The 27,441-nt window shown below is 46.9% G+C and overlaps 1 protein-coding gene across 8 annotated transcripts in view; it reads left to right on the top strand.

Moving 5' to 3' along the window:
* The first annotated feature begins 4,850 nt into the window (after positions 1-4,850).
* The window catches only part of MRPS24 (mitochondrial ribosomal protein S24), a 46,768-nt gene continuing 24,177 nt past the window's right edge, over positions 4,851-27,441 (top strand). For 2 of the 8 annotated variants that reach the window (XR_013484493.1, XR_013484494.1), the window contains exons 1-9: positions 4,851-4,976; positions 12,930-13,001; positions 13,214-13,325; positions 13,710-14,161; positions 14,530-14,669; positions 24,000-24,095; positions 24,216-24,281; positions 24,606-24,779; positions 27,159-27,266. Coding sequence is in view for 2 of the 8 variants with exons in the window: in XM_020963499.2 (XP_020819158.1) it covers positions 4,929-4,976; positions 12,930-13,001; positions 13,214-13,325; positions 13,710-13,993 (516 nt within the window). In the remaining 6 variants the exon portion in view is untranslated. Of the gene's footprint in view, positions 4,977-12,743; positions 12,840-12,929; positions 13,002-13,213; positions 13,326-13,709; positions 14,200-14,529; positions 14,670-18,507; positions 23,351-23,999; positions 24,096-24,215; positions 24,282-24,605; positions 24,780-27,158; positions 27,267-27,441 lie in introns of those variants that run through there. The other 6 variants (XR_002320141.2, XR_002320140.2, XR_002320142.2 and 3 more) reach the window with 6 other exon arrangements.

Below are 27,441 nucleotides of genomic sequence, written 5' to 3'. Positions count from 1 at the left end.
GCCCAAGGTCACACAATGAACAGAAAAGGCAGGTTTAGAAGCCAGGTCCTCTTACTCCAAGAGCTTTTCCTACCGTTCTATGATGCATCATTTAAAGGAACTGCCATTGGCGTGGAAGATGTCCCAAGCAAAGAGCGAACAATGGAAGAGCTTCTCAGTTATGGTGAAGTTCTCCAAATGCTCCTTATTTCCTGGGAAAGGCAAAAGGATGGACTAACATATGGGTCCTGAAATCTAATAATTTATTTGAAAACACATTCAGTACCTGAAATTCCCACCGTCATATAAAACACATACTCAAAATACAAATACAAAAAGGCAACCCTCTTCCTGAGGCTGCCTTCTTCTTTAGATGTTACTGGTTCCTGTTCAGGCTTTCCTGCCTGTCTGCCCATTCCTTGGCTGTTCTCACTGCCTGAGTACCTAAATAACCCAAACACTTGGAGGCTGGCATCTCAACAATCCCAGCAATTAGACAAACACTAGCCTATGATTAGCTCTAAGTGGGGTGACTTTGTTAGCACAGCAGAATTTGCTTGTCCTCATCTCATTTTTCAGTGGCGGTGGTGGGGGCTGCCAGCCAATCTCATCAAGTAATCTTGTATGGCCACCCCAAAGTTACCTTGTCACAGGACGTTAGACTGAGCGCTGGACAGGGCATTCGAGGCTGTCTAGCCCAATGTCCTCATCTTCCAGATGAGGAAGGGAGAGCCAAATGAGTTTATGTGCCCGGCCCCCAAGGTCACAAAGCGGAGTAAATGGCAGAGACAAGATCTTCGAATTTCAAGTCCACTGCACCCAATCGCATGGTTAGGATTTCATTCTCCCTTCCTACTCTGATTATCCAGCCCTGCCCTGATTTCTGGCCTCTGGACACCCACTTCAGCCAGGGAAGCCGCCTTGCCCATCCACGTTCCAAGAGCTTGTCTGGCCGTTGGGAGGAAATAATACACACAGGGACCCTAGCTCACACAGTCGGGGACTTGATATTGAGTTTCAAGCCTACTGTCCAGACTCACTGTAAGGATTCTGACCCCTTCCTGCTGTGATAGGTGGTGTAGTGGGTAGAAAGCTAGGCTTGAGGTGAGGGAAACCTTAGTTCAGATCCAGCTTCTGATACTTACTAGCTGTGTGACCCTAGCCAAGTCACTTAAATTCTCATTTGCCTCAGTTTCTTCATCTGTAAAATGGGGATAATAATAGCACCTACCTCCCAAGGGTTGTTGCAAAGATCAAATGAGATAATAATTATAAAGCATAGTTCTTGGCTTTACAAATGTAAAGCTTTTATTATAACACATATTATTAATATAATAATTATTATTATTATTTCCCCTGCCTGGGTTCTGTTGCATCTGGTTCAGCTGACTAGCGTTACTGGGTTACATAAACCCAAGGCTGCTGGTGGGGCTTAGAAGGTATTGATCATTAAGAGTGTCGCAACTCTAAGCGATGAGTGTCTCTCCCAACTCCTACTTACACTGGCAAGCTGGGTCCCCAAAAGGAGCCTCCATTCAGAGTCTAAGGGTAACCTTGACAAAGTGGACGTCCAGGGGGTCTACATGCTGCTATCAGAGTTTGGGGCTTTTTTGAGTTTGCAGTCTGTGGGTTATAACAACCAAGGGAGGTCTTGAGCCAGCAGGAACAGCTGAGGCTTCTCTGCTTGAGCTAGGCCCTGTATGACCAGCCTCCCTGAATTTAAAAGGCTTTTCTGGTTTGTGCTTAGGATGCCTCGTTGTCACCTTCTCTGGGCAGCAGTGTCTATGGGGGCATTCCTTCTCTCCCACTCTTTCCTTCTTGCTACCATTGTCCTCTGAGGGTTAGATCAAATCTCTTGTCTGGGGACCCTAACAGCTTCTTGATCTCTGAGGCCTTGCTACCGGATCTTCTAACCTACCGCCTGCCTCTGCCCTGGGGAATCCACTTAATCTCCCATGGCTTGGCCTCCAGAACTCTAACTACTGCCTGGCTCTAACTATTGGCACCCTCCTCGTGGACTGTCGCCAGGCCTCAGAGCCACAACGACCATTGATGTCCAGGCCCAACCCTAAGACAGTGTGGTACAGAAGGCAGTGCACACGACCTAGCATCAGGAAAAACCTGGGTTCAAATACCACTTCTTATATTTACTAGCTGTGTGACCATAGGAAAGCTACTTAAGGTCTCCGAGCCTCAGCTGCTTCATCTGTAAGATGAGGGGATTGAACTAGATGCCCTCAAAGGTTCCATCCAGCTTGAAACTTGATTCTATGATTCCATCTCTCCCAAGATGACCCCCCCCTTGCTTTTTTTCCCCCTTCAGTTCTCTTGATCCTACTTCTTTTCCTGGGACCAAAAGCACCGGCAAAGAGCACTGATGGTATGGTGACCCATTATCTCAGACCCTGGCCAAGCCCTCCTGGAGCTCACCCTCCATGATCTAATAACCAAACACTGTCCTGCGTCTGGGTCTCTGGATCCAGGGGTTGGATAAAAGGCCTCCATTCTCCATCTTCCCGTCATTGGGGTTTTTGTCCTTATCTGAGCCGAGGAGTCAAAGATGAGCCCTGGAGCTGTCCGAAAGTGGAATGGACTTCCCCTCCTTGGAGTTCTCCAGGAAGGAGCCGAACCCCCTGTTGGGTATATTATAATGGGGCTGTTCAGCCATTTTTCAGCTGTGTCCAACTCCTCATGATCGTTTGGAGTTTTCTTGGCAGAGATACTGGAGTCATTTGCAATTTCTTTCTCCAGCCCATTTGACAGATGAGGAAACTGAAGCAAACAGGATTAAGTGACCTGCCCAAGGTTACATAGCTAGTAAGTGTCTGAGACTGGATTTGAACTCAGAAAGATGAGCCTTCCTGATTCTAAGACCCGTACTCTGTGCATCATAGCGCCACTTAGCTGCCCATTATAATGGGCATTCCTTTCCTATACCGGCTGGACCATATGGCAGCTGAGATGCCATCCCACTGCGATTCTGTGATATCTTCTAATGTGGCTCCCTTTCTGTCACCTGGAGCTGGATCACGGCCAGTTGTCTTGACACGTCTTGCCCTGCAGTCCAATGATTCTGCAGGACAGAGTGAGACTGGTGACTTTGCACAGCCCTGCCTGATTTAAATCCAATTCACTTGCAAGTCAAGACATCATCCTCACTGGTCCTCTTTGAGAATGGACAAACAACATCACCTGGACCATAGAACCTTCCTTACCATCTATGTCTAAAAAGCAGCTTCCTACTACATTTTTACCCTCCTTCAAAGCCAGAAGAGTTCCCTGGACTCCAGGGTTCAAGAACACCCAGCGTCCCCCAATCTGAAGCCCATGGTGGCTTGTGAAGGGCATCAGAAACCTTCCTCTACTGACTTCTTCAAGTCCCAGAAACCTTCACCTGTTGGTCCCCCTCATATCTGGTAAACTTCCACTGTTTTCTAGCTGTCTTCTTTCAGTCTTTGGAGGGGGGCGCTCCTCATCTACATGAACCCCTAAAGATAACCTGAGATCTCAAAAACCTATTTTGACTATTGATGGTAGGTCTAGGAAAAGTCTTCTCCCTGGGCCCCAGAAAAGAGTTTCTGATACTCCTGAACTCTACAGGCCTGTGATTGCTTCAGCTTGGGCTCTCCGTATTCCCTCAGTGATAGAAGATTTCTTCTTAGCAGTTAGGAGACACAATGGGTAGAATGCGGGACTTCAGTCAGGAAGACCCCAGTTCAAATCCTACCTCAGACACTTGCTAACTGTATGACCCTGTATAGCAAGTCCTTAACCTCAGTCTGCCTCAGTTTCCTAGTCTATAAATGGCAACTGAGGTCTCAGGATTGTGAGGATCAGATGAGATCCCACTGGTAAAGTGTTTCACAAACTTTCAAAAGCCATGGAAGTGCTAGACAGGATCACTGTGATTGCTGTGGAAACTGCCAAACCTGCCCCTGTTTCTCTAGGTCACAGAAACCTCCCCAGTTCCTTCACCAGCATTATAGGAAATTATTTTGATATCTTTGGAACCCCCAAGCACTGTCTGGTTTGTTCCAAGACCCAGAATCCTTCTCCCTTTAGAAAATCCTTGAGCCAAACTTCAGCTGGTTCCCCCGACCCATCAGGACTGGTTCCAGCTTCTCTGCCTGAGCCTTGGGAGAGGTCCGCAACCTAAGCAACAGAAACCTGAAAACCAGTCCTGGTCTCAGTTCTTGAAATGTCTAGAAACTTAGGCTGGCTCGCCCTCCTTAAGGTGGTAAAATGAGCTATTATCTCATCTGATGTTCACAGCAACCCTGAGTGATGGGTGCTATTATTATCCCCATTTTACAGATGAGGAAACTGAGGCAGGCAGAAATCAAGTGACTCGTCCAGGGTCACACAGCTAGCAAGTGTCTGAGCAGGATCTGAACTTAGGTCTTCCTGACTCCAAGTCCAGTGCCCTATCCACTGTCCCACCTAGCTGCCTGACATATTATTATTCCCATGTTATAGATGAGGAAGTTAAGTGACTTGTCAGGCAGGATTTGAATTCAGGTCTTCCCTGCTCCAAGTGCAGAACTCCTTGCTGCGGACCTTCAGGGTTCTCTCCACTGCACCAGATGACAGGTCACCCCCTCTTCCCATGCAGGTTAATCCATTGTCTGGCTTCCTCCCCATCTCACCTCCTGCTTCCCTTCAGCCTCTGGGCTGACCTTTCCTTGGGGCCCTCTCCTCTCTTACTCCTCCAGCAGGAAGCACACAAAGGGTTTCCTGTGGGAGGCCTCGGTTTCAAGGCCACCTTGCAGCCCTGGGGGGTTGGTCTGCTTCTGTTCCAATCCCAGACCTTGCTCTCAGAGGCTGCTTTTGCTTCGTAGCCTTGCTCCTGCCTACTTTCAGCACAGGACAGAGTGGGGCCCTGAAGGACAGGGTGGGCCCAAGTACAATGGGACGATTCATCTTGGGACACAGCTGAGGTGCCAGGACAGATGGAAATGCCCAAGTCAGAGGAGGGCAAGGGCATCGACATGAGCCAGGTAAGGAGGCAGCTGGTGTACCTTGGATCAGACTGGCCTCAACATGGCAGTGAGTGGGGCAAAGGAGAGGGCATCTGAGGCTAGCAGGGGCAGGCAGTTGCAGGGCCTGCGGTACAGGGGTCCTGGGACTCTCTCCTCTTGTAGCTCCACCGTGGTTAGTGTGCATGTGAGGAGTATTCAGAGATGTCTATATAGTATAAAAGGGAGGATACACACAGAGAGGCATGCCCCCAAACTGGAGGTGTAAAGTCATGATGATGCTGCGCTTGCGGGCCAGCTTACCTGAAATGTGCCTGCTGGGTTGACTTTTTAAAGATGGGCCACATGGGAGCAGGTACTGAGTGGCTTCACCTGGCACCAGTCGGTGCCTAAGGCCCAGAAAAAAGGCCCTACAAGGGACCAAGCCCTTCCTTCCCCTAGCCCAGCCCACCTGATGCCCCATGCCCATCAGGCATGGGACACCCTCTCCTAGTTGGATGCTAGCCCCTTATCCCCATTCCCATGGGAAATAATCCAGAGTCCTGCTGTAGTATACCTCTGTAGACCCCACTATACCCTTCCCAACAGCCATGGATTAGGGCTGTTCTACGAAATGCATGAACAGGGAGGTGGCAACTATAATCCTTTGCGAAGTAAGACAGTGGACCAGCAGGCTTCACCCTGTGCCCTGACACAGTTCACTAAGGTCTGTTGAATCTTATGATCTGGGGGATCAGGAAAAAGCTCATGTAGGAAGTGATGCTTGAGCTAAGCTTTAAAGGAAAGTGGAGATTCTAAGAGACAGACCCGAGGAGAAAATGGAGATAATTAATCTAAATGTCCATGATTTGGTGTGACCCTAGGAATCTGCCTTAACATTTCTACAATTCAGATTTACTCTTTCCAAAATGGAGGAACTAAATACAGAAATCAATTGTCAAGAAAGTCACAGAATCAGAGATTTTTAGAGCTGCAAGAAACTTTCAAGGTCACACCTGACCTCCTCAACAACAGAAAAGAGTGCCAGACTCAGAGTCAGGAGACCTAAGTTCCAATCCCGCCTCTCTCAGAGCTATTTTTTTTTTATCTTTTCTAGGCCCTAGTCTCCTCATTTTATAACAGAGAAGAGTGAATGCTATGACATCCAAGGCCCCTGCTAGCTCTAAGACTGTGTGATCCTATACTAAACTGAGGCCCACACAGGTCAAGCGACTTGCCCAAAGTCACATAGTAGGAAATGTCAAGGTCAAGATTTGAACTTGGGTCCTTGGATGCCAAATCCATTGATTTTTCCATTGATCCATTTGATGTCTAGACTATCATGGCTGAAACTGAAAGTCTTACAATGCAATGGATGAGCAACCAGGTCATGATGCGGTAAATGTCTTGCCCCCTCTTTCCCTGAGATCAGCTTCTATGGGACATCAGGAAGTGAACAGATAACACGTTTCAGGAGGTAGCAGACCCTGGAGGAGTTCTCTATCCCAGGCCATAGTACCCGTTTGTCCATACTACAAAGGTTCCCCAGGACAATGGGAAAATTCCAGATCTACTATTCAATTTCAAATGGTCCAGGTGGTCCCAGAGAAAACTGGACCACAGGTACAGGCCATCTTGGCTGTATCCATAGCTACAGGGAAATTCCAGAACTGACCTAGTTTCTCAGACACTCACCCAAATCAGAGTTTCACAATCAATCAATGGATAATATTTATTTATCACAATAAACTTTGTCAGGGGTGAAGGGAATCTTTTGAGGTTGGGGTCAAGAAAACCAGAGTCACAGGAGCTGGATTCAAATGTTAACTGTGTTTCTTACCTGTATAACCTTGAGTAAGCTCCTTATCCTCTCTAGCTTTAGTTCTTTATCTAGAAAATGAGGGGGTTCAATTAAATTACTTCTACCCTGCCCTCTTCCAAGTCCAAGTTTTATGCTTATGGGTTCAAGCTGTACCCTAGGACTTATTTGCTAAGGATAGAAGAATTTCCCTTACTGACACCCCATTGAATTTATAGATCTTTCTTGTATCTACATACTTCATATGGGGTTTCATTTGTTGAGAAGGGTCTGTTGTATCCAAAAAAATAAAAGTGGCTATAGCCACCAGATGGAGCTGTCTGGCAAGGTTTGAGTGAGACATAGAAAATTAAGCCTCTGCCCTCATCTCCTTGGAAATTTGCCTATGATTACTGCCCGTGTGTGACCACACCTGTTTTTCTCTCTCAGATGGTTATGTGGCTAGTCACCACCATGATAAATTTTACCCCTATGGGGGCACAGGGAAAAAAGTTAGGTGGAGGAGTAGAGGTGTGGGGACAAGTTATCTGATAGTCCCAGCCCTAATGCAGAAAGCAAAAGATGGTTCTTCACCTGGTTTTCAAAGGAGGGAGGTGATGGTGAATCTAATTTAGCTCCTTTTTTAGGAAGTTTATCAAAATCAGAAATCAAAATCATTGAATTTCTCAGTACTTTGCTGTGGGCCCCCAGCAAGTGAAAATTCTCATATTTTGGTCTGAGGTTTAGGTTCCATGTATTCTCATCTATTCATTCATTCCTTCATTGCAATTTCCCTATAAAGAACCAAGCAAGAATATACACAAATCAAAATACATCAGATTTTATAATGAGTTGGCCTTGAAAAAATACTCCTTTAAATAGTAAAATGTTAAAGGAGAGAAAACTCTGAGTTATACATACACCCTCTGTGTCAGAAAGGAAGGGGAAAAAAATGGCTTCCCTGACAGCCTGAATTTTTAGCCATGGGAAAGTTCACCAGTGCTAGGATACTACCCAGTCAATCAGTCAATAAACATTTATTAAGCACCAACTATGTGCCAGGAACTGTGATAAGTGCTGTAGACACAAAGAAAGGCAAAAGATAGTCCCTGCCCTCAAGGAGCTTACACTCTAATGGGGGGAGTCAACAAGCTAAGTACAAACAAGCTATACATAGAACAAATAGAAAATAATTAAAAGATGGGAAGTGCTAGAATTAATCGGGATTGGGGAGGCTTCCTGCAGGAGATGGGACTTGAAGAAAGCCAGGGAAGCCAGAGGCAGAAGTGAGGGGGACAGTACTCCAGCCAGCGGTGAAATCCAGAGAAAACTCCCAGAGCCCACAGTGATGGAATGTCTTGTTGGTGTAACAGCAAGGAGGCCAGTGGTACCGAGTATCGGGGAGGGTGAGGATACGGCATAAGAGGGCGACGTTCTCCCCATTTACGCAGGAGCAAACTCAAGCTCAAGTACTTTCCCAAGATTACACAACTGAGAAGTGTTGGAAGGAGGATTCCTTCATTCATCACCAGGTGCCCGTCCCTACGCACGTACAGAAGACATAAAGATAAAACGATGAAAGGGCTCCTCCCCTTAGGGAGCTTCCATTCTACTGGGTCTCCTAGCACTAAATCTGGTACACTTTCTACCATCTCACACACAGGGTGAGAGGGAAGGTAAACGGAGAAGGTTTAGGTGTAAAAAGGTCACCCAGGGAGGAAAGTGAAGTCAGGAAACGATCTGAGGTGTGAGCAAGGGCTAAGAAAAGCCCAGGGAGTGACCAGGAGGGACCAGAATTCTAAACTGGGGGAGGAAAAAAGGCAACTGGGAGGATTTTTCTGGAAAAGGTCCAAAGTTAAAAAAAAAAGGGGGGGGGAATAATATTGCAGATTAGAAAAAGGTTTTTTTTCCTTCCTGGGTGCTGCAGTAGACACATAACGCTGGGTCAGGAGTCAGGAAGACCCGAGTTCAAATCTGGCCTCGGACATTTGCCAGCTATGTGGCCTTGAGCAAATCTCTTAACTGAAGCTGTCTGCCTCAGTTTCCTCTACTGTAAAATGAGTATAATAATAGCAGCAACCTTCCAGGATTGTTGTGAGGATCAAATGAGGTATTTTGTAAAGCACTTAGCACAGTTCCCGCCCCGCACTTAGGAGGTGCTGAATAAATATGCTTATTGACCGGCTGAAGAGTCAGGAGAGTGACTAGTCCCAGGACTATTCTGTCTGAATCTCCATCAAAAAAGATGAAAACAACAACATAACAATAATACCCACAGTGGACAAGTGGATAGAGTGTGAGGCCTGGAGTCAGGAAGACTCTTCTTCCCGGATTTCAAATCCAGCCTCAGACACTTCCTAGTTGTGTGACCTTGGACAAGTCACTTCACCCTCTTTGCCTCCATTTCCCCATCTGTAAAATGAGCTGGAGAAGGAAATGGCAAACCACTCCAGCATCTTTTCCAAGAAAACCCTAAATGGGGTCATGAAGAGGTAGACACCACCAAACACAACCTTTCCTAAAGGAATTCCCACAGGAAAGAAAACATTTCCAGATGCTCACTCCTCTAATGGTGCCTTTGGCCAAATCCTTTAGATAAAAGTGTCCGATTTTCTTCATTTTTTCCTCTTCCTTTACTAACACTTAGGGGTTCATAATGACAGCTTACACCAATTTTGCATAGAATCATAGAATTTGAGCTGGAAGCAATCTTTTTTTTTTAATAGATGATGGAAGCCAGGGTCCAGGAGCATGGTCACCCCCCTAACATTACAAGCTGACAGTTACTGGAAAAACTGGGCGGCGTCCCAGGCGTCCCAGGCTCCAAGCTCAGAGTTCCGGTTTCCACACTAGAGCGACCAGCAGGTGGTGCTAGGGAGCAAAACCTGGCTGGGTCTGGCCTTCTTGTTTTTTTTTTTTTCAAACTTCCTCCTTCCCTATAAAAAAGGGACAAAGGAAATTGTTTCCAGATCATGCTTTTCTCCTGGCAGAGGCCCTGGGCAGGACCTTCCCTTTGGCACTTCCTCCATCCTGCTCTTCTCTGACAGGAGACCCCAGTCTCTAATGACAATAGCTCACCATGGCCTGGTGCCATATTGCTCTGGGTGTGCATGAGTCTCTCCTGCCATTTTGGGAGTTTATAGAATTGTTAATTAAATCTAACTGTATGATCTCACAGTTAGCTTGTGCAATCTCCAGTGAGGGGGCAGGGAAACCTAATGTTTTGGCTATATAGATAGCATGCTACCTGTCACATTGTAACCTCTCAGTAAATCTTTTCTGGGTGTTTCCAACTAGCCATTGGCATCCTCCATTTCTGCCTTTCCCAGCTCGAAATTAAGGCACAGATATGTAGCACAAAGCTGTTATGGTTAATTATAAAAATTAATTAAATTGTAAATTATAACAGACAAAACTCAGGAGTAAATAAATAAATGACTGACTTTTTGTAAGTGGCTACAAGACAACAAGGGAAAGAGCGGAACTGAAGCCTTTCCTGTCATCCCTCAGTTCTTAGGGCTGAGGGCTCAGGGTCCTTCATCCTCAGCAGCTTCAGTCTGAATTCTTTGTTCCACTGATCAAAGGCCTGGCCGGCAGAAGGACCCAAGGGCCTGAATTAGGCCATCTTGCTGGCCCAGCTGCTCCCACTGAAAGACTCTTCCCTCAAGCTTGGCTAAAAACTTCCTGCAGGACTGGTCTGCCCCTCTCTCCCCCTTTAAAGCCCATTCCCTTTGGAAGTGGGAGAACACTGTCTCTAGGGGACTACAGACCCCAGTGTTCCAGGCTCTCAACCCCCCCACTCTAATCTAGGGGAAAATCAGTCTGATCTCAAGGAAACTCACGCCCAAATGCCCAGTTCTACTAGGAATCTCCCCCCTTGTTTGGGCTGGTCCAACATTCCTCCAGCAGAAGGGGCTCACCATTCTGGAGCGTGGGGGGGGGGAGTCATGGAATCCTTACACCTCGAGAACAGAAGGAACTTGAGACATCATCCCCCCCCCCCCCGTCCAGGGGCCTCCATTATTGCTAATATTCCTGCTGGCTCTAAAGTTCATGCTGCTATGATCTAGAATTCAGATTCTAGACTATCCCCTCAGGCCTCGAAAGGAAGACTCTATTGCTGAAAGTGGAATCATTATTAATTGGCAGCCCTAAGTCCAGTGCTCGTGCCTGAAGGTTATGCCATCTAATGGAAGTTTCCTCATCTGTAAAATGGGCCACATGAATATTTACATTATACACATCACTAGCTTGTGGGGAAAGCACTTTGTTAACCTTTATTTTTGTTCACTCATTCAGTCTCCTCGGACTCTTTGTGATCTCATCCCTGGGGGTTTTTAGGCCATTTCCTTCTCCAGCGTGTCCCCATTTTACAGAGGAGGAATAAATGGGGTGAAGTGACTTGCCCAGGGTCACACAGCTAGTCAGTGTCTGAGGCCACATTTGAACTCGGATCTTCCTAACTCCAGGCCTGGCACTCTATCCACTGCAACACCAAACTGTCCTTGTAAATCTTAAAGTAGAATTGAAAAATGAGTTATAATCATCATCAATTATTATTATCATCATCTCTATAAGAGGCAGAAAATAGTAATGGATAGAGAGCCAGAAGACCGGGCTCCAGCCTCTGACACCTCTAGCCTGGGTCACTGGTGGTCACTCTCTGGGCCTACAAGTTCCAGAGAAGGGTCCCGGAAGTGCCTCAAGGTTCCAAGAGAGGGGGAAGGGGGAGGGGAGGGGCAGGGTTCTTGCCCAGCTAGGTGGGGAGAGGACTTCAGTAATGCCCTAAGACAGGCCTGGCAGAGATCACACAGTGAGCAAATTGCAGATACTCAAGTTCAGGAGCAGGAGAGCTCTGACCCAGTCACAGCCCCCATCAGTGCAAGGGGGAGGACTTCTCTGGCCAATGACTGTCAAGTTGGCCCTTTACAAACTGCAAGTCTCTGGGCCAATGGGAAGCACTGGAAAGTAGCCTTCTTAAGAATAAGCAGAGGGGCAGCTAGGTGGCACAGTGGATAGAGCACTGGCCCTGGAGTGAGGAGGACCTGAGTTCAAATCCAGCCTCAGACAGGTAACACTCACTAGCTGTGTAACTCTGGGCAAGTCACTTAACCCTAACTGCCTTACACACACACACAAAAAAAACCACAGGCTGTTCTATTTAGATGATGATGATAACAACAGCTAGCATTTAAATATCGCTTTAAGGTTTGCAAAATGCTTCACAATTATCTCATTCTACCACCCATTTCACCCATTTCACCGATGTCTTGCCCAGGGTCAAACAGCTGCATTTGAACTCGGGTCTGCCTAGCTGGCTGCGTCACTGTATCCCAGGCACTAGCACGTACATAATGGGCAATTATTTACAGGCTATCTCCTGGGTCATAGATTTAGAGCTGGAAAAGACTTTGGAGTAAAATTCAAAGAAATAGAGGGAGGAACTGGTCGTGAAGTGGCTTAAGTAGGATTTGAACTCAGGACTTCTAGCCAAGGGGCTATCTACCTTGACTATAAAGCAAAATGCACTTTGGCACCCTTAAAAGCCGCTGGTAAATGGTAGCTATTATTGCAGTCCCGGCGTGTGGAGAGGCTTCCCCGTTAGGTCATCATTAATCTCCTCTCACTGAAGGAAATAGAAGCCACGCCCATTTCCTCATCCTCTCGCAGCGCACAGAGCGCAGGGTCTGGTTCTGAGACTGGAAACGTTTCTCCTTTGGACTCCGCGAGATAGAATGATCCGCCTCTACCCCTCCCAATTCTGTCTCAATTGGTCTCGCCCGCCCTAGGCCTCTCGCTGACCCCAGACCGTACCTCTAGCTTCCAAAAGAAGGGGGGAGGATGTTCCACTAAGCTCTAAGTTGACGAGGCTTCAGGCCATTGCAGTCACTCCTTTCAGCAAGCTGCCCCTCTTTCTAGGCCTTCCCCTTTCTCGAAACGTTGCCTGCTCCTCTCCAGGAACGCACCGGAAGCGTCGGCTCCTTCCCGCAGGGTTTACCCCCCCATCCACTTGGTATAGCCCCGGCGTCCTCCGCACCTCCCCCCCGCCGTCCGATGCCTGTCCCAAGATGGCGGCGCCCTTGTGCGGCGGCCGGTTCGGACTGCGGGTGAGTGGGGCTGCGCGAGAGGCGGCACGGGGCGGGGGGTGCGTGGTCTCGCATCCTGCACGTCACTTTTCTCCTCTCTTCTCACCCCAGGTGGCCGTCGCCGGGGTCCCAGAGGTGCTGTTCGTCTGCCGCGGCGTCCACACTACCGCTGTTTGTTGTAAGGTGAGGCGAGGGGGGAGGGGAGCGCGCGTGGGGGTTGGGGGAGGGAGAAGGGGCGTGCCCCTGGAGGGCAGCGGTCTCGCGGGAAGAGGGCGAGGATCGAACACTTTGGGGGAGGAGGAGCGTGTACTCCGTGGGGGGGGGTGCCCACGCGGGAAGGGGCGCGAGTGGGGGGGGCATGGAAGCTCCAGGTCGTGACGTCGGCTCCTCCCCAGAACCGAGCGGCCCGGGTCCGAGTGGGCAAGGGGGACAAGCCGGTGACCTACGAGCAGGCCCATCCCCCACACTACATCGCTCACCGCAAGGGCTGGCTGTCTCTGCACACGAGTAAGTGGGGACCCCTCCCCCCAGGTCGCAGGTCTGGGTGCCCCTGGAGGGGAGAGGGGCGCTCTGCTCCCACCTTCCACGGTCTCCGCGTCGGCGACCCCCCCTCCAGGGCGGAGTGTAAGGCTGGCCTCTCCCACTGATCTCCATCTACCCCTTCCGTGACCCCCCCCAAAAATCCCCCGACAACCCTGACACCCTCCCCCAAGCAGGGACAGAGCACCGTCCTGGCCCCCCCACCTCGTGCTTCCTGCTGAAATCTGGGGCCCTTTTCACCCGATAAGGAGGAGGGCCCCTTATTGCAGCCGAGAGTTGGGGAGCCCCGCACCCCCCAGGTGGTCCGTGGGCCAGGGGCGGGGTGGGGTGCTCAGGGTCCTTCATCCCCAGGTAACCTGGACGGAGAGGAGGGGGCTGCGGAGAGGACGGTGGAGGACGTGTTCCTCCGCAAGTTCCTGTACGGCACCTTCCCAGGCTGCCTGGCCGATGAGGTGGTCATTAAGCGCCAGGCCAACCAGCTGGTCATCTGCTTGCTGCTGCTGCAGCGCATGCAGCCCTCCAAGCTGTACTTCCTGGTGGGCTACAGCGAGGAGCTGCTGTCCACTTTCTACAAGTGCCCCGTGCGCCTGAGCCTGCAGACGCTGCCCACCAAGGTCGTCTACAAGTACATCTAGGGCCTGCCCAGCCCAGTGGGTGTGGACCCTCTGGCGTTGGGACTGAGGGACTGGGTCTCGGTCATCACGGCTACCGGAGAAAGGGCTACCGAAGAAAGGGCTACCGAAGAAAGGGCCCGTGTTCATCAAGAGGGCGGTGGTCTTCCAAGTAGGGATCGTGATTTCTTGGTAATTAACGTGCATAATAAAGCTTTTTGTTTCTGGTATGTTCTTGTCCCAAAGGAAGAGATCTGGTCCTTTTAGATGAGCCTGAATGAATGAATCAAGGAGTGTACACTGGGCCTTTACTGTGTTCTAAGCACCCACGCTATGGATAGAAAATTGAGGCAGCAAGACCTTGTGGGGGGGGGTGCAGCTGCAGAGCACAAAGAAGGGGCAGGTGGTCAGGGTCAGGCATTGGGAGAGCCTTGGCCCTGAGGATTGAGGATTAGAGCTGTGGACAATGGTTAACTAAATATTTCAAAGAATGGTAGGTTTTAGTAATAACCCCTTGAAGCCTCCTGTGGACTAAAAGCTGGGCATTCCTTGTCTTGTAGATTTAAAATTGGACAGGAGAGGGATCGACCATTCCAGCCTCTCATTTAACAGATGAAGAGATCGAAGTCACAGACAAGTATTAAATAGCTGAGCCATGGCCTCTTTTCCCAGGCATTGCTAGCATCCTTTCCACCGTATGGTGCGTTCTCTAACAGTACACTGTTTTCCCTCCATCTCTCCATGTTTCCACCTCTTTCTCTTTCCTTTGTCTACCCTGTCTCATGTTGCTTTATCCCATGTCTCTGTCTCTGTCCAGGTCTTAGTGAGGGTGAGGTGAGGGGATGACGTAGTTCCTTTCTGTGCTACTCTTATGCCAAATAAGGGTCCTCTCTCTTTAACTGTCCATAATTAGAATATTCTTTAGTTAGTAGGAAACGGAAGGAGATGCCACTGACTTCTAACAGGATGGAAGCCACAGTGCCCATTAGGGAAGGGGTCAATCACTTCTACAGTCTCCCAGAACTGCTGGATCTGCAGTGTGGTCATTTCCTCTAGAGAGGCAGTGGGTGTGGTCCAGTGGAAGGAGGGCTGACTTTGGAGGCAGGAGTTGAACTTGAATTCTGCTGTTTAACTTCCTGTGTGTCCTTCGGTGTAGTCTTTCCTTTCTCTGGGTCTTATTTGCCCCATCTACAAGATGAGAGAGTTAGCAGTGTGACCTCTCAGCTCCCTTTCAGCTCTAAATGTGTAACTATAATCTTGGGAAAGTCAGTGAACTGATCATCTGTGGAAAGGGGGATAGTAATAATACTCATGTTACCTATTTTCCGAGGTGATAACTTTAAAGATATCTTAACAATGTGAGCTAATGAATATCCTTTGCCCACAGACTTTGGTTGTGTGCTATGCATTGTTTTTGTGTAGTGTCCACATACTTAACAGTGAGTCACAGAGAAGGATTTGGGGTTGATTCAGAGTGAGAAATTCCGAGGGTAGTAACCATTACTAGAAAAGTCTGAGGCATATAAAGGTTAATCACCCTGCCCAGGGTATCAGAAGCAGGATTTAAACTCAAGTTGAAACCATCATTGTCCTTTATACCATGCTCCCTCTTAATGGGTGATAGATGGATCTCTTCAGAAGAGGGGTGTGTTATTCCAAGCAGGAAGGCTGGGCTTTGGTGTGAAGGACAGGGAGAACAACAGCTGTCACTAATCCCCCTAATGAAGGAACCAGTCTTTTCCGTTCTGAGCTTGCCAATAGCTTTGTCAAAATGAAACTAGCCCAGGCTCCTGGGCTGGTCTGCCTGCAGTGGCCTTTGTGTACAGCTAAGCTGACCATGTTGGCCAGACTGAGACCCAAGAGAGCCAGGCGAGACTTCGTTGTGACTGGTCTGAAGTTGAATAGCCAGGGACTTACTTGGGGCCAGAAGAAAGTCCCAAGGCCTTCCTTAGATGGTGAAATTGAAGACAAAGAAAGCGTCATCTTTGCCCAAATGGAAAGTGGGAGAAAGCTCACGTTCACTATGCTGCATCTTTAGTATAAATAACCAGTATCCCTGATGCTCCCCTGCAGGGGGCAGCCTACACCAGGGTACCATCCAGTGGCTCACCACATGCACCAGATGCGTGTACTGGCTAACCGTAGAGAGTCATAGCATCATAGACTTAGGAATGGAAAGGACCTTAGAACTCAACTGAGCTTCAGTGGTCCCCTGTTGCCCCTGGGATACAGTTGTTGAAAGTCTGTTTTTACAAGCCGATTATACATTATTCCCTTCCATTCTCGGCATTCCTGACAAAGTGCTCCATTTACCATTCCCCGTGTGTGACGTTGCATCTGTGTACCTTCGTACAGTCTGTCCTCCACGCTTGGAATGTCCTCTCTCTTCTCACCTCAGTCTCTTGGAAACTAGTTTACTGCAAAGCTGGGCTTCCTTCTACAAGAAGTCTTTTCTGATTCTCCAAGTCATTAGTGCCAACCGGACCTGCCCCCTCCCCCTACTGTCTACCAAAATTATTCTTGAGTATATTCCCCACTTCCCAGGATTTTGTAAGCTCTGAAGGAAAGGACTAACTCCTTTTTGTCTCTGTATCCCCAATACCTAGCACTTAACCAATCGCCTAAAAAAAGTGCGAGTTGAATTGAATCTAATTCGGTTTCCTTATTTTACAGATGAGGAAACTGAGGCCCCAGGAGGGTCAGTGACTTATGCACAGTCACATAGCTAATCAGTTGCAGAAGTGGGTTCCAAACCCACATAGCTTATAATGCCCAAGTCCAGTCTCTGCCCACTAAGGGATGGGCATGGTGCCCGCTGGCTGGTAGCAGCAGCTCTATGGAAACAGAAAGAACCAGGCAGCTTTAAAGAGCTGTTTTTGAGTTTTTCCTCTAGTGTCATTTCTGTTCTGGCAGATGCTCAACCCTGGCACCCTGCTGTATTTACCCTGTCTTGGATTGGCTAGGATGAAAAAAGTATTTTCCTCTCCTCTTGCTGCAGGCTGACATTCGTGTTCCTACTCTTTTCTCCAGAATTTGTTTTTCTAGTCCTAGAATACTAGGGACTTGTTAAAATTGGGGGGCAGGGGGGCATCTATGTCCAGTGGTTCCTACTTCCTTGTCATCCATTCTCCCTAACCCATTGCAATCTCATTCCCATCTCTGCCACTCTAATAAAACTGTTCTCAGAGATCCCCAAAGACTACCTAATGGACACATCATACTGGTCTTCTCCCCCCCCCCCAGTCTTTATTCTTTTGGACCCCTCTGCAACCTTCAACACTGTTGGCCATCTTCTCCTGAAGACTTCCCTCCCTTGACCTCTGAACTCTTTATTCTCTTTTTATGTCTTGGTCATTATGCTTGTCTCCCTGGCCAGCCTCTTCTGAACCTTTATTTGATATTTCCCAAGAGTCTGTCCTTGCTTTTCTTCTTTGCCTCTTTATTTTCTCCCCTTGCAATCACATTCACTCCCATGACTTCAATGACCAGCTCTACACAAATGATTCCTAAATCTCTCTCTCTCTCTCTCTCTCTCTCTCTCTCTCTCTCTCTCTCTCTCTCTCTCTCTCTCTTCTCTCTCTCTCTCCCTCTCTCTCTCTCTCTCTCTCTCTCTCTCTCTCTCTCTCTCTCTCTCTCTCTCTCTCTCTCTCCCTCCCCAGCCCTGACCTCTGTCCCAAGCCCCAGGCCAACCTCATACTTTCCTTATCTTAAAATATGATGGTTTACCAATAAGGATAAACCTACAAGGACCCTTCACCTCCATGCACACATGTCTACATGGATGTCCCAGCTGTAGCTCAAATTCATCGTGTGTAAAACCAAGTTTTTTTCTTTACAGATCTACTCCTGACTTTGTCATTTCTGTCAGGAGTACCCCCATTCACCTAGTCTCCCAAGTTTGAATCTTCAACACTTTCTTTTTTTTAATATTATATAAAAATTTAATTATATATGAAGTAACAAGTCTTGACTGAAAAGAAATTATATCTTTGCCCTTTCTGTAAAAGTCCAAAGAAAAGTGTAACAATCAGCGTCTGTCAACACTCTTTCTTTCCCTTTTCCCTAACCTCCATAGAACCAACACTTTGCCAAATCCTGCCGACTCTACTTGCATAGTTATTCTGGCCTCTGTCCAGATGTAAGGAAAGAACAGGTCAATCAAATGCCCTGTGACTTCACTCATGACCTCTGTCACTTTCCTGATCAAAACAGCCTTCTCTGGTCACCTACCACTCCCCTGGTGGGTTGTCTTCTCTTCAGAATGTAAGCTTTCAAAGGACAGGGACCGATTTGCTTTTTGTAATTATATCCCAGGTGCCTAACACATAGTAGACATAATAACAGATGCCTTTTTTTTTTTAAAGGCATTGGGGTTAAGTGACTTGCCCAGGGTCACACAGCTAGTAAGTGTCTGAGGCCAATTTTGAATTCAGGTCCTCCTGACTTCAGAGCTGGTGCTCCATCCACTGTGTCACCTAGCTGCCCCCACAGATGCTTTTTTTAAAATTTATTCGGTTTATTCTTTTTACATGTTCCAGGCTTCATGCACTGCCCGTCACTGTGCCTTTGGCAGCAAGATTTACTTTACTGATGCACAGAGCTGGACATATGACTCCTCTACTCACTTCAACCCTTCCAACTCCATATTGGGAGGAGCTAGGTGGTTCAGCGGATAGAACACCAGGCCTGGAGTCAGAAAGACTCATCTTCCTGAGTTCAGATCAGGCCTAAGACACTTAATAGGTGTGTGACACCTAACCCTGTCGGCCTCAGTTTCCTCATCTGTAAAATGAGCTGGAGAAGGAAATGACAAACCACTCCAGTATCTCTGCTGAGAAAACCCCAAGTAGGGTCGTGAAGAATCGGACATGCCTGAAAAGTCTCAACAACAAAGTTCAACTTCCTTTACCTAGTTTTCAAAGCCCTCCACAGTCTGGCTTTACCCTACTTTTGTCCTGGTGTCCTTGTTTCATGCCACTCCCTTCCACATGTTCTACTTTCTGGCCTAACTAGGCATCTTACTGTCCTTTGGATGTTCCCACCTCTGTGCCTTTGCCTATGCTGTTCCCTGTCCCTTCTCCCCACGCAGCCTGTGGAAATCCCAGCTATTGTTGCTTCCTCAAGGAAGCCTTTCCCTTTATCTAATCTTTCATCCCTTCAAGCTGCTCATAGCATATTTTTAAAAAATTTCTCTTAAAACATTTATAAGGAATTTGTGTGTGTGTGTGTGTGAGATCTTGTGATTAGACAACTCCACAAGAGTAGAGACTGGATTGTCTTACAATCTCGTTTCTTTCCCATCACAGGGTTCTGCCTACAATAGGGATTTAATTAATGTTCATTATTTGAACTGAATCGAGTTCAGACCAGCCCTCATTTCACCAATGAGAAAACTTGAGTCCTGGAGAAGTTATGAGCTGCCCAAAGGAGACCCAGTGCCCCTCTTTGATGGCATCTCATCTCTTAGCAGTTGGGTGCTTTTACACCCTCTGGGCATCAACTGTTTAGTGGACACAGGCTGTGGTGGCGGGAAGCACTGTATTGGGAGTCAGAAGACCTGGGTTCAGATCCCAGCTCTGCTACTTATTTCCTCTGTCACTTAGGCTAAGGCACTTAACCTCGCTGTCCCCAGTTTCTTCATCTGTAAGAGGAAGGAATTGTGCTAGATAATCTCCAAGGCCCCCTCTAGTTCTAAGTCCTATGATTTTTAAAAAAGACAAACCCAAACCCGGATTTATTGGCCTGCCTTCCAATTGCCAAACTGTCTTGATTGCCTCATTTCCTTCCTCAGCCTCTGCCTTCGACCCTGTGGGTGAAGACAGCCGCCCCCAACAGACAGGGCCCTCCTTTCCTTAGAGTGAGTCACAGGTATTGGAGAGGCCCGTGGGCAGCTTGGCTCCAAGATGGGGCCCTCCCTTCCTCCTGTTTTTTTTTCCAGTGATCAGTCCCAGAGCTTGCTTCCCATTTTTTCCCCTCTACCCCTCATTTGCCTCCCTCCTATGGCCAATGGATTAAATGTGCTAGGTTTTTCTTTGCTTTAAAAGTGAGGTCCTTGTGGGAAGTCTTCTCCTCCTCCTCCTTCTCTCTTCCTCTCTCTCTCACTCTCTCTTTCTCCCCCTCTTCCTGCCTTTTTCTCTGTCTCTGTTTCTCTCCTTCTCTCTCCTCTCTTTCTCGCTCTCTCTTCCCCCTCTCTCTCTCCTCTCTCTCTTCCTCTGTCTCTGTCTCTGTTTCTCTCCTCTCTCCTCTCTCTCTCTCTTTCTCCCCCTCTTCCTTTTTCTCTGTCTCTGTTTCCTCTCCTTCTCTCTTCCTCTCTCACTCTCTCCCCCTCTTCCTCCCTTTTTCTCTGTCTCTGTCTCCTCTCTCCTGTCTCTCTCGCTCTCTCTCTTCCTCTGTCTCTGTCTCTTGCAGAGCTATGCATTTAGCTGGAAAGTTAACTCTGCAGATAGCTATGGACACCAGCAATCAAACTTGTCATTTTAAATGGTTTTTTTCCCCAGTGATTAGGACATTAATGGTGATGGTGATGATACCTAGCATTTATAGCACCTGTTATGAGCTAGACACTGTAATTATTATCTCATTTGGTTCTTGCAACACCAGGTGTTATTATTATCCCCATTTTAAATTAAGTGACTTGCTCAAGGTCACACACTAGTGATTGCTTGAGGTTAAGATTTTTACTCAAGCCTTCCTGACTGTCGATGCAGCTATCTATCCACTGTGCCTCTAGCTGATGGTTTTCCCTGGATCTACCCACACTCTTTCTTCCATCTGGACAGGAGCACAGACAGGCCCCGATTGTCCAAGATGTCTTGGCTAGGCTTAGCAACGTGGTCTGTGGTCATGGCCTTGTTCCTTCATAGGATGAAGCTGATACAGGGAACAAATCTACAGTATTGGCCTCACTGGATTGCTACTCCATCCCAGTGTACTGGAATCATGGGATCATTGATTTAAATGGAGGGGCCCTTAGAGGTTTCTGAGCCCTTTTCAGGTGAGTAAACTGAGGCCCAGAGTGTTTAAATGACTTGCTCCAAGTCACACAAGAAGGAAGTGACAGATAGGACCTGAACCTCTAGTCCTTGTGTGTCATGAAAAGTGTCAAATCCGCAGTGCTCAGCTTTCCTTAGAGTCCAACTCTCACAGTCACACGTTGCTACTGGAAAAACCATAGCTTTGACTATATGGACCTCTGTCAGCAAGGTCTTGTCTCTGTCTTTACTGTCCAGATTTGCCAAAGCTTTCCTTCCAAGGAGCAAGCATCTTTTAATTTCATGGTTGCAGTCACTGTCTGCAGTGATCTTTGAGCCCAAGAATATAAAATCAGATGCTGCTTCCATTTCTTCTGTTTGCCAGGAAATGGTGGGACCAGTTGCCAAGATCTTAGTGCTTTTTATTTTTATTTTTTTAAGCTTCAAGCCAGCTTTTACATTTTCTTCTTCACCCTCACCAAGAGGCTTCTTAATTCCTCTTTACTTTCTGCCATCGGAATGGTATCATCTGCCTATCTGAGATGGTTGTTATTTCTCCTCAACCTTACTTCCAGCTTTTGATTCATTCAGTATGGCATTTTGCATGATGTACTCTGCATATAAAGTAAATAAATAGAGTGACAATATATAACCTTGTCATACTCCTTTTCCAATCTTAAACCAATCAGTTTAATGTTTTGGTTCTAAATGTTACTTCTTAGCCTAAAAACAGATTCCTTGGGGAATGAGTAAGATGATCTGGTGCTCCCATTTCCTTGAGAATTTGCCACATTTTGTTGTGACCTACACAGTCAAAGGCTTTAGTGTGGTCAATGAAGCAGAAGTAGATGTTTTTCTGGAACTCCCTCGCTTTTTCCATAATTCAGTGAATGTTGGCAATTTGGTCTCTACTTCCCCTGCCTCTTTGAAAACCAGCCTGCTGAATCTACTTCCTTTATGTCTTTTTTCCTAGTTTCTTTGAAGTTCCTGACCTTTTGCTCTTCCAAATGAACTTCAGTAAATTCAGCAGTATCAGACCTTAAACTATAAGGGAGAGTGTTGTGTTTTGTTTGTTTGTTTTTCAGCCAAGGACAAGGTTTATGGATTAGGGTGGATAAGATTTAAAGAATCTGCCATTATAGCCACTCTTAAGGAATCTAAGTATCTGTATTGCTCATGCAAGCGGCCAGATGTTAAGAATCTGAGCACCTTAAAGGAGGCCAGATGGACCTTATATATAGAAAAACTGTGGGAGGGATCTAGGAGTGGCCAAATAGTCTAGGATGACTGAGGAACCTAGGAACAGAACACCAGGAACCTAGACCCCTGGCTAAGGGAGAATGGAGCCTAGATAGGATTAAGGGTGGGAAGTGGCTGGGGGGCTTAGGGAGATAAGACAGTGGTGGGCTAAGGCTAGGTTAAGGGTAACAGAATTGGGAAATTGGTCTTAGGTGATAATGAAAGGTCAGTTGATAGGATTATAGCCTCAGGAGAATGCCAGAGATTTGGCCGTGTAGGAAAGTCCAGGGCTTTTCCTTTTCCAGATCCCAAAGACCTGGTCTTTTCCTTTTAGGGGTTCAGACCCCACCCCCATCATTCCCCCCCCCAAATAAAAATAGACCCAAATTCTTTTGGGGTAAGGGGCAAAAGTCTTGGCTTCTGAAACTGCTTCCTGCTGGCAAGGGGCGTAGAGCTGTCCCTGCCTCTAGGGGGTCCTAAAGAAGAGATTGACTGAAACCAAGCACAGGCTGCAAGGGAGAGCATTGCTGAAGTGTAAAATGGATAATTTTGATTATTTTAAATTTAGAATTTCTTGTATAAATAAAACCAATGTAGCCAAGAATAGAAGGAATGCAGAAAATTGCGGGGAGAAACTTTCATAGGCCATCTCTCAGATAGGATGTGATTGGGTTGGAATATTGTTGTGGTGTAGGAAAGAATGAGCTGGTTGATTCAAAAAATATGAAAAGACTTGGACATTTTGAAGGAGGATGCTATCCACTTTCAGAGAAATATGTGACAAGTGGGAATAAGCATAGTACCATCTTACATATGTGTGTATGAGTGTATATATGTATATATTTATAGAATGTGTGTGTGTGTGTGTGTGTGTGTACACACACACATATATCTCCACAATTGTAGCTTTCTTTAGGGTTAGGGTAGGGAGGGAAGGGAAAAAATAAAGTAAAAAGTGCATAGCAGAAAACAAAAGAAAATCAAAAAGGAAGCAAAACTGGGCAGTTTTGAAAACAATACGTAGTATATATTATGTAGGTTTTCTTGAAATAGGAATTTATTGTTTTTATTGAATCCTCTCATATGGTGTACATGGCAATGTGTTTTTTTCTTTTCTCATTCTGTATAAGTTTAAAATAAAAAAATTTACAAAAAAGAAAAAGAATACCAACCCACTGTTCTGGTAATTTTTGGTTCACATATTGCTGAAGCCTAGCTTGCAGAATCTTAAGCATAATCTCGCTGGCATGTAAAATGAGCATTCCTTTCATTGCCCTTGTTTAGGATTGGGATATAAACCAATCTTCTGCGATCCAGTGGCCACGGTGGAGTTTCCCAAATTTGCTCCAATATTGCATGCAGCATTTTAACTGCATCATCTTTTAGGATTTTAAGTAGCTCAGCTGGAATCCCATCACCTCCACTAGCCTTATTGTTGGCTAGGCTTCCTGAGGCCCACTTGACTTCATTCTCTGGCTGTAACTGATCAGTATCTCCAGCGTGGTAGTTATCAGTGATGGGAAGCTCTTTCTTCTACAATTCTTCTGAAATAGTTTTGCTGCCTCTTCTTAATTTTTTCTGCTTCTAAGTCCCTAACATTTTTGTCTTTTATCATGCCCATTTTCTTGAAGAGATCTCTTGTCTTTCCCATTCTATTTTTTTCTTCTATTCCTTTGCATTGCATTTAAGAAAACCTTCTTATCTCTTCTTGCTATCCTCTGGAATTCTGGCCCACAGTTGTTGATTAACAAATGGTTGTTTAAGTTTTACGTGAGTTTTAGGTCACAGTCTGACTACCATTGAATCCTTCCTTGGAACAGAATTGTTAAGCAGTCTCACAGATACAGTGACCTTGTCTGATAGTGAATTCGGCTCCTATACCTGGAGACCACCACCTTTCTGTTGAGAGGAGGGAGGTGAGTTTTATCATCTGTCCTTCCGAACCACTTCTGGTAGCTGAGCTTAGATGCCTTTCTCAGTTGTTTCCGTTTGTTTATTGTTTGTTTATTGGAACAATTGTATCTATTGTTCTCTAGCTACTTTGTTCATGGAGGAGGTGGCATCTGAGTTCTGGCCTTGGAGGAGGAGAAAAATGTACACAGGTGATTATGAGTGGGGAAAAGTGTGTGTTTGGGAGCCTTTGCGCTTCATCCTGTAGGCAATGGGGAGCCAGTGAACATTTTTGAGCAACAGAGTAACATGATCAAACCTGTAGGTTAGAAAGGTTTGTTTGGGCCTCGGTGCTAGGAGAGAGATAATGGAACAAGTAGGCTAGAGACCAGTCTGGAAGGCCATTATTACCCTAATCCAGAAAAGAGACGAGGCCAGGATGGGGGAGGGTTGGGTGGTGGGACAGGAAGCCCATTGTGGCTGGAGGGGAAAAGACTGATATGAAACGGAACTGACCTAAATGCCTAACTGGGCAGATGGAAGTATCTGGTGATGCTACCGAATGACAGAGAAGCCACAAACTAGAGGTCTTATCAAGACATCCATAGCGGGGAAAGGATGTGCGATGCCGAATGGATAAGTGGATGCTCCTGCCCCATTGTTGAGGCTGGGGAAGTTCTGACACAAGATCTCAGATGTCCAGGTCAGAGGTTAGTCCGATTCCTGCGGGGGGGGGGGTCCTAGATCTACCCTGGAAAGCCTATGGTCTTGAGGACGTCATGAAAGAGGCAAGGGAAGGCAATGAGCACTTGTTAAGTACCCACTGTGTGCCATGCACTCTGAGGATGCTGCTGTTCGTCCTAAAACGTCATGGAGTGATGTCTTGATTTGCATGTGAATCAGACTGAAGTCAGGCAGAGCTGCACAGTTGTCAGCCTCACTTTCTCTCCCAGAGTCATCAAAGTCCAGCAGCAGGACAAAAGTCAGAACAAGTGGCGGTGGCCCGGGTTGCAGTGAATGCCCTCAGCATCTTTGATGTCTGACCAAACTCTCAGTGCTCCACCCTGATGGCCATTGAAATAAATTGTTCTCCTCTGCCCGTTCTACTGGGGCAAAGGTCTGCATAGACTTGGGGTAGATGCCCCCCTAACTCACCAACGGATTTGAGGGCTGTGGGTTACCCTCGACCTGGATTAGCCCATCTGTAGAGATGCTTTTACCAGGGTGTGGCTGCTGTGTGCACTACCGCTTCTTGGAGTTACGGGTGAGAGCTGGGTGACAGGTGGACGCCAGAGGTGGATTGGATAACCTGAATACTGATAACTGAGAGCCGCTTGCCCACTTGGTTTTAGTTGTGAGCTACATTACAGAGTATTTTGAACTCAGGTTAGATGTAGGGGATGAGAGGGGTTCAATCTACCCTTTAGAGTAGGTAGACCTACCCGGGAAGTCTGGGGAACTCCCAGATGAGTTCCTACTGATGCAGGTTGGCACCTTCTTAGAAAGGGCCTAAAGCCCTGAGAGTAACTCACTCAGGATCACTCGAGATAATGAGATAATATTTATGAAAGCACTTACTTATAACAGTGCTTGGTGCATAGTAGGGCTTGTTCCTTTCCCTCACAAAGTACTGTGTGTCAGAGGCAAGACCAGAGGAGAGTTGAGTGATTGTGAAAGTGAGAACCAAGGTCAGATGGTGACATTGCTGGAAGTCTAGAGACAAGCTTCCTTATTTATAGTGAGACCAGGTGGGGCAGCAAACTCTAGGAGCAGCCCTGTCCGGTTTGGCCAGAATGTAGAAAAGGGAACAGTGTGAAATAAGGCTAGAAAGGTAGGTGGGAGCCCAGTGGTGGAAGGCCTTAAATGCCAAGGTAATGAGTTTGTAAAGGGCAGCCATGCCAGGCCTGGAGTCAGGAAGATTCATCCTCCTGAGTTCAAATGTGGCCTCAGACACTGACTAGCTGGGTGACCCTGGGCAAGTCACTTCACCCTGTTTGCCTCAGTTTCTTCATCTGTCAAATGAGCTGGAGAAGGAAATGGCAAACCACTCCAGTATCTTTCCAGGAAAATCCCAAATGGGGTCACAAAGACTTAGACATGACAGTAGAATGACTGATTGACTGAAAATGAGTTTATATTTTATGGAGTAGAGAGCTATTGCAGACTTGTAAGCTGGAGAGAAGCATGATGAATGTTAAACTCCTTCCACCACCACACCCTTCCCCCCCCCCCGACCCCAATAAGGGGGATAATAATTCAGGTAATGAGCATGGGAGGGAGGAATAGGGAAGAGAGTATGTAGGACAGAACAGAAAATGAATGTAGGAAAACTAGTGGGGAGAAGCAGTAATCCAGGTGAGAGGTGAGGGATAAGAATCAACCAAATTTGGTAACTTATTGGAAGATGAGAAAAAAGGAAATGAAAAGTGGCTGAAATCCTTGATTTAAAAATAAAAGCAAAACCAGTTCCTGGAAACAATGTTGATCAGTTGGGGGATGGCCAGACAAGTTGTGGTCTGTGAATATCAAAGAGTAGTAACATAGCAATGTTGTAAGAAGAAATGAACACAAAGAAGCAGAGGAAACATAATCTAATGCTAAGCAAGGTAGGTGGAACTAGGAAAACAACATGTAAAATGACTGCATCAAGATAAAGGGAAAGGACAAGAGCAAAGCAATCCAAACTGAATGTGGTTTTAAAGTTTGACGCCTTGCATTCGTTTCTTCACAGAGGTGGGGGTCTATGGGATGGAATGTTGTAGACTTTCCCAACATACTGCTTGGTTTTGCTGAACTTTGGTGCCACCTTCTTAACTCTTTATCATGAGAGATGACTCTGGAAAGTGAAGGAGGGAAGGAATACACTGGAAATTTTGATATAAAAATAATCAATACAAATTTATTTTAAAAAATCAGTTCCCTACCCTTATTCCATGTTATGGAGCTGAAAGACTCAGTATATCAATTGCCTAAGCAAGGATTGCTTTTCCAGACTTCCCCATGAAAGAGAAATTGCTGGCTTTTGGACCCCATCAGAATAGTCAGGGCCCTGGACTCTGAGGGGCCGGCCTCTTCCTCTCCTTTTCTAGGTGCTTCGAGGCTTTTCTTCAGTGTGGGGGTGCCACCCCCTCCTCCAGTGTTCTCTCTGCCTCTCTTCGTTTTCCAGTTACCCTCTTCCCTGGAGTACTTGGCACATGGTAAGTCCTGAATAAATATTGAGTGATTGATTGTACTGATCTGGGTACTTCATGCATCCAGTCCCCACCCACTTCATCCCGGGAGAATATACACTCCTTGACAGAGGTAGGTGGTGCTGGGGCTGGAATTAGAAAGACTGGAGTTCAAACATGGCCTCAGGTACTCACTAGCTTC

The sequence above is a fragment of the Phascolarctos cinereus genome, unplaced genomic scaffold (assembly GCF_003287225.1).
Source record: "Phascolarctos cinereus isolate Bilbo 61053 unplaced genomic scaffold, phaCin_HiC Scaffold_2;HRSCAF=192, whole genome shotgun sequence".
In the NCBI taxonomy this organism is placed as follows: Eukaryota; Metazoa; Chordata; class Mammalia; order Diprotodontia; family Phascolarctidae; genus Phascolarctos; species Phascolarctos cinereus.
Note: the sequence above shows the minus strand (reverse complement) of the source record. Positions and strands in the feature narration are given on the sequence as shown.